Source organism: Quercus suber, unplaced genomic scaffold (assembly GCF_002906115.3).
Source record: "Quercus suber isolate HL8 unplaced genomic scaffold, Cork oak 2.0 scaffold_96, whole genome shotgun sequence".
NCBI lineage: Eukaryota > Viridiplantae > Streptophyta > Magnoliopsida > Fagales > Fagaceae > Quercus > Quercus suber.
This window is the reverse complement of record NW_027069561.1, coordinates 1,426,218-1,433,335: the sequence shown is the minus strand read 5'-3', so window position 1 is coordinate 1,433,335 and position 7,118 is coordinate 1,426,218. Positions and strand designations below refer to the sequence as shown.

Genomic DNA, 7,118 nt, shown 5'->3' with positions numbered 1-7,118 from the left:
TTTTTTTTATAAGTGTTCAATACCAGGTTTAGGGAGCTCTATAGTGGCGTTTTTAAGCCCTATAGTGACATTTTTAAGCCCTATAGCGGCGTTTCCCTGCAAAATTTTTTTATAACTCCACTTTTAAGCCCTATAGTGACGTTTTTAAGCTCTATAGCGGCGTTTATGGAACTCGAGTCTTTAAAACTCGATTTCCACGTCGATTTTTTTCCACATCTATCCGCTTACAAATCGAGACTTAAAAACTCGATTTTTATCTTGGAACTCGAGTTTTAGACACTCGAGATGCTAGTTTTCTACATTCTTTTTAAACGTGACACTTAACTAAATTTTTTAATATTTGTTGTTATTTAGAAAAAAAATTCCCGAAGCAGCTTAAGAAAAAACTCCGAAATTCCTGTATCCATATATTAGAGAGTGACTGCATTAACCACATATACAAATTGTCTAAATCGGATTCCTCGAACCAGCATGTTAATTTCCGAAGAGAAAAGAGTCCCAAGGGGCTATGAACTGGTGGTGGGATTGTAGAACACGTTCGCGTCATAACAGCACTTGAGCCGTGGCAAGATGTGAATGGTCTCGGCAAAGTCACATTTTGACTCACAAGTAGAGCTTGTCGCTAGTAGGAAACTGTTGAGCGGAGTGGAAACTTCCTCTTTTTAGTTTTATTTCTTCTGGAAAGTGAACTTGGCCCTCGGTCTAGTCAACCGCGCGGAAAGAACACGGCAAGAGAGTGCTTGAGAATGTATCTTCGCTAAAACTTAAATTCTTGTAAATTTTGAATACCAACACACCTTTATGATATGCAATTCTCTCTCTCTCTCTCTCTCTCTCTCTCTCAATTCAGTCATATTTACGTCCCAGAATTTTATGCCTAGGATCAGCAGCGGATGCACCAAGTTGATCCAAGTAAGTTTCAAAGAATTTCGATTTAGACAAGAAAATTTTAATATCTGAATATATAATTGCAGCTTATCGTTTTGCTTTGCATAATTTTTTGTCAAAGAATTGAAACAAAGCAATAAGTATTCTCCTGAATTTCTTGTACATTTTGCATGAACGACGGTAGTTCAATTGTTATGGTTTCCTACGATACAGTTTGTTTTAGCTAGTTACAATATGCGGGTGTTAACCCCACATTTTGAATCCTTTTCCCTGTAGACCCCAAGTATTTTATACATAAAGATGTGCCAATTAAGTTACAAGGCCCTCTGCAGTTATAGTGCTTGTCATTTGCTTGTCCATGTACAGCATTCATAGTGTAATTAACCATAGGTTAAGTTAGTTAGTTACGTTTTACTGTATAACCAATTATTTATATATTTTTTTTAGAATCACCGTGTAACCAATTTTATTATTCTGTACTGAAAAGAACATAGAAACAACAAGAGTTGTAACTACTTTTGCTAATTAATGAGAATTAGATATTTTCTTATCAGATTTCGATGTATTGAATACTGATAGAGTAGCAAGTCGAAAACACTTCCATTTCAATGGCTTCGACTTCAGCTTCAACTTCTTCATCCTCTTCACGAATCTCATCCGTCTTGGATGATCCATCAAATCCTCTGTACCTGCACCATGAAGAAAGCCCTGGTGCTATGCTTGTGTATCAACCTCTTGTTGGAGAGAATTACCCAACTTGGGAAAGATCAATGCGAATGGCACTGATTGCCAAGAACAAGTTGGGGTTTATTGATGGCACATTGACTCTCTCATCTCCAATGGTCAAAACATCATCCGCAATTCAAGCTTGGATTTGCTGCAACAAAATGGTTGCTTCATGGATCCTCAATTCCGTTTCTCAAGAAATTGCTACAAGTATAGTCCATAAGGACACTGCCCTTGAAATCTGGAATGACCTTAGGGAAAGACTTTCACAAGCAAATGGACCACGAGTTTTTCATTTACAGAAGGATATTGCTTTCACTAATAATGAAACTCACATGACCAACAATGTAATTCAGCTAGCAGTTCAATCCACTTCTATGGCAGGTAATTTTCCTTCTTTGCAGAACTTTCATAGTCCTGATTTCAGTTATGATTTGAGGTATTTGATATTTTCTGAAAAAAAAAGAAAAAAAAAAAAAAAGAAAAAAAAAAAAGGAAGTGGTTAGTAGACATGCATATGGGGGAGATACATGGGTTGTGGATACCGGGGCTACAAATAACATTGTGCATTTTGTAACTCTACTTACCACTATCACATTGGTTAAGCATTGTGTTGTGGAACTTCCAAATGGTGAAATAGCTATGGTAACTCTCATAGGATCTGTTAGAATTTCAGCCCACCCTTTCCTTGAAAATGTCCTACGTGTGCCTACATTTTCCTTCAATTTATTATATCTTAGTCAGCTTACTCAAAAACTCCTATGTTGTCTTGTCAAACTATCAAATTTCTGCTTCATATAGGACCTTATATGCTGGAGGCCAATCGATGTGGGTGAGGTTCATAGTGGACTCCACTTGCTGCAAAATTCAACTTCTCAAACACTTGTAATTCTATTCTTCCTTCCTTTCATCTTCCTGTACACAAATTCTTTGTGAATTTTACTTTGAACTCTAGTGACATGAGTAAGCTGTGGCACCTTAGACAGGGGCATCCCTCAAATTCTCAGGTTTTGTGTTTAAGGGATGTACTACCAGATGTAAATGCCGCTTCAAATAGGACTTGTGACATTTTTTCCTCATACAAAACAAAAGATGCTTCCATTTCCTTTTCATTATCATTTTTGCGTTGAAGCTTTTGATTTGATTCATTGTGGTGTGTGGCAGGTTACAAATATTTTTTGTACCATAGTTGATGATCACACTATATCAATTTGGATTTATCTTATGAAATCCAAGTCAAACATCAGACCTTTACTATTGTCCAAATAATGCCCTTTGAGTTTTTCATGATTGAATTGTTTTAAACTCATGGAGTCATACACCAACATAGTTGTGTTGCTACTCTACAATAGAATTCATTTGTAGATAGGAAACATGAACACATTCTATGTATAGAAAGGGCCTTGAGGTTTCACTCTAATGTTCCTGATGTATTGAGGTGATTGTATACTCACTGTAGTGCACATTATTAACAAACTTCACACCCTAATTTTACATAATGTCTCCCTATAAACTACTCTATAAGCAGATTCCTTCCTATTCACACCTTAAAGTTTTTAATTGCGTTTGTTTTGCCTCTACTATAGCCCATAATAGGTCCAAATCTGATCCAAAAGCTAAGCAATGTGTATTTTTAGGGTACCCTTTTGCTGTTAAGGGTTACAAGTTACTTGATCTCTCCACTAATACTTGCTTTATCTCTAGGGATTATAGTATATATGTTTTGTCAAGGAGTTATTAATTTCTTAATTCTTTGAAATAAAAAGAAAATAACTAAAAATGCTGAAATCAGAAATAAATACTAAAATCACAATAAATGCAATACTCTGGTCGATGTTCTCATTCTCAACTCACTTTGTTATTCAGTGACAGTCAGTCAGCCCTTCATATGGTGGCCAATCTGGTTTTTCATGAACAAACTATACAAATTGAAATAGATTTCCATATTGTGAGGGACAAGGTACAAGCTAGGACTATAAAGTTACTTCATGTTGGTACACATTTCCAACAAGTAGACTTGCTGACAAAGGCTTTGAGCTTTATTAATTTTCAACACTTTTCTCAAAGATGGTTGTGATCAATACTTTTTTTGATAAGTGGTTGTGATCAGTATACATGCTCACATACTCCATCTTGAGGGGGAGTGTCAAAAAATTGAAACAATGGAATAAGCATTTTGTTTCTTGTATAGTCTGCATAAACGACAGTAGTTTCTTATGCTACAAATTTTTTATTTTTATTATTTTTATTTTATTTTTTTAAGTAGTTATTGTGCTTGTCGCGTGCTTGTCCATGTACAACTATCATATTGTAATTAGCGAATAGGATTTGTACTCTTTTGAGTATAATAACAGAGTTATAACTTCTTTTGATTATTAATGAGAATTAGATATTTTCTCATCAGAGTCCGAAATTTTTGGTTGCAGAATTTGTAGCCAACAACTCAGAACTTGGTAGTCCAACAATTAGTGAAGAAAGAATTCCATCACTAGTAGAGTTTTCATTTTCCCCATCAGCCAATTTGGAGTCTGTTAGTTCTGTAATGAATGGAACAAATCCAATTCCAACCAACAACTCTGACACTGATGCTAATGGAGCAAGAAGTTTTTCCATTTCATTACTCTTCCCACCTGCCATGTCTGAAATTGAAACAGATGATAGTTGTTCAGAATCTAATGAAGCACCTCATGCAGCAGCACAATTCTCTTATTCCATAGAGAAATACTTCCCACCAGGTAGGTCTGAAACAGACAGTAATTCAGAAATTTATGAAATAATTCCTACTGATCCTTCCAGCACAGCAAACCCTGGACGTACAGCAACCTTCAAAGAGATTCTTAAGCCGAAGAGCAGTAATAATTCAAAATCTAACCGAACACCTCCAAAATTCACTCATTCCAAAAAAAAATCCATATTATCGTTATTTTCATCAGCCATGTCACTAACAAACAGGTCCAAAAGACCTAGAGACACATTCCTAACAACAAGATTCAAAGGCTTGGAAATTATAGATAGGGAAAAATTTCCTTTGAAAATGCTACTTGAAGCCACTAACAACTTCTCAGAAGATCGCAAGATTGGACCAGATTACATTGGCCCATTGTACCATGCCATTTTAGATGATGGCCGAGAAGTGGCTATTCATCGTGCTGAAATTTCAAAGTATGAGAAATTTCTAATTGAATTCCCAGGTGGAGTGGAAGCTTGGTGCCGACTCGATCATAAAAATATTGTTCGCTTATTGGGATTTTGTGAAGATGGTAAGGATGGCTTATGGGTCTTCGAGTGCATTGGATATGGTACCCTTGATTGCCATCTTCACAATCCTGAAAGTACTTCTCTAATGTCATGGGCTGCCCGAATTAATGTGGCACTAGACATAGCTAGAGGCATTGAATACCTACACGTGTATGCAGTACCACCAATCATTCACCGCGATATCAAACCGCTTAACATATTCCTAGATGCCACGTTGACTGCTAAGCTGTCTAATTTCTACTTATCTGTGGAAGCCCCTGTGGACGATTGGTCTGGTTATAGATGTGAAAGGGTGGTGGGCACTTACGGGTACATGGCGCCTGAGTATTTAAATAATTGCAGTTTGACAACCAAAATTGACGTGTACAGCTTTGGATTAGTATTGCTAGAAATGTTGTCTGGGCGCAAGCCATATCATGCAAAGGATAATTATGAGGTAAGGTATATAGTTGATTTTGTAGCGCCATACATTGCCCAAAAGGAAATTCACAGGTTTTTGGACCCAAAAGTACCACCACCAGCCCCATTGGAAATGGAGGCACTGGCAAATGTTGCATCCCTAGCATTGGATTGTGTAAGTAAAGAATGTGTACTTCGCCCCTCAATGACTAAGGTTGCAAACACCATACAAAGTACCTTGGAAGGGATTTTGGAAGGGCAGGTAATTGCTTACAATTCAATTTTTTATGCGGAAGGTGGAACAATTAGTGATTCGGAAATTGAACCGAGATAGACTGGCAGAATATCTTAAGAGAGCTGCAGCGCAAAGAGGGCACAAACGACAGGGAGCGACTCCCTGCTGAGGGATATAGGAGAATTGTTAGGAATAATTGTAATAGCTAAATCTATTTATTGTGTGTTTTTTATATTTATTTTTATTTTTTATAAATAAATCTCTCTGTTGTTGCTATTCAAATTTTACATATCAGGTTTATTAGTCAAGCCAATTCACTATTGTTTGCTTGTTGGTATTTGTCGGTTGATCATGTTATTCATTACTCTAGGAAAGTTTTAAACTTTTAATTATTTGCGTGGCATATTAGTCAAGAAGGAAATTCAAGACCGGATTGCTCTAGGACACTAACCAAATTGTTCGCATATCTTGTCTGACGTTAAGGGAACTGTTACCTTTTTTTTTTATTTTTTTTTATTTTAATATTTTATAATTAAAATACAAAAATTATACAGCAATAAGGTGGATATCATATGCTCAATAGACTAGCTTTGGAATTAGATATTAGAAACCAATAGACTAGCTTTGTCGTATGCTTTTCACAGGCTGGAACATACATTATATAGCCTCTTTTTAAGTCTTTAGCATTCCTGTAGCCAATTTGTGAGGTTTACCCCCATTAAAATAAGGGGGTCCATACAATTGTCACCCTTGTGATTTTAATGTGAGTGTGAATTTGATCCTTGCATTTTCGATTTGAACAATAACCACTTGGACTTTAATTTTGCCAAAATTTAAACCTTTTATTTGTATTTCCCATTAAAGACTAATGCATCTAATCATACGGTATATGCATAGTTTTATCTATATCATCAATAAGTTTGATCTGATGTGTGATTTGATGCAAATTTGGTATGGTTGTTAATATAATCTTATAAGCTTTCCAACATTATCTTCTTTTGCACAAACTTGTTAAATGTGTTGTTAGCAATACGATGTGATATACCATGTTGTATATACTAGAGTGGATGCGGAAGAGAAAGCATAAGATAGGAACACCGAGAACACGAGAGTTACGTGGTTCAGCCTTGTTAGCCTACATCCACGAAGGAATCCCTAAAGGGCTACATCTTTATTATATATAAGAGTGTAGTACAATAACATGTGTTACGATGAACCCTAACATGAGTATATATAGGCGACTAAATCCTAGATTACTAGTACAAGCAGGAATGGGCTTAGACCTATTACATTGGGCTAATATGTCTAATATATATCTCTAACACCGTCCTTCAAACTCAAGGCAGAAGCTTGATGAAGGCTTGAGGTTGGATAATCATGAGAAGATCACTTGGAGGTGCCTTGAAGAATGCCTTCGAAGAAACCATAATGAAGAATGTGCCAATTGACCAATTATGGAGCTTCAAATGAAGAAACAAAGTTCAAAATTGGAATCTACGCGAAAAACTGAGCAAGATAGGCCCTTTCGAAAATTTTGACTTTTGGTTTAAAGTCAACACAAAAGTCAAAGTCAACGGTCAGAGCTCACGAGTCAGATCCGGGTGGTCCGGGT

The 7,118-nt window shown here is 36.3% G+C and overlaps 1 protein-coding gene across 2 annotated transcripts; it reads left to right on the top strand.

Annotated features, from left to right (window-relative positions):
- The first annotated feature begins 471 nt into the window (after window positions 1-471).
- On the top strand, window positions 472-5,843 carry LOC112026544 (receptor-like cytosolic serine/threonine-protein kinase RBK1). 2 transcript variants are annotated; one of them, XM_065774691.1, is made up of 3 exons: window positions 472-912; window positions 1,468-1,998; window positions 4,041-5,843. In XM_065774691.1, the coding sequence occupies exons 2-3, from the start codon at window positions 1,497-1,499 to the stop codon at window positions 5,603-5,605; spliced, it is 2,067 nt and encodes a 688-aa protein (XP_065630763.1). In that variant the 5' UTR covers window positions 472-912; window positions 1,468-1,496; the 3' UTR covers window positions 5,606-5,843. The 2 variants fall into 2 exon arrangements, with proteins under 2 accessions (XP_065630763.1, XP_023915003.1); XM_024059235.2 differs by having other exon boundaries at window positions 1,443-1,998.
- Window positions 5,844-7,118: the final 1,275 nt, after the last annotated feature.

Coding starts and splice junctions, on each gene's coding strand:
- LOC112026544 (XM_065774691.1), top strand. CDS start 1,497: ATGGCTTCGACTTCAGCTTCAACTTCTTCATCCTCTTCACGAATCTCA. Junction 1,999..4,040: donor TCAATCCACTTCTATGGCAG/GTAATTTTCCTT, acceptor TTTTGGTTGCAG/AATTTGTAGCCAACAACTCA.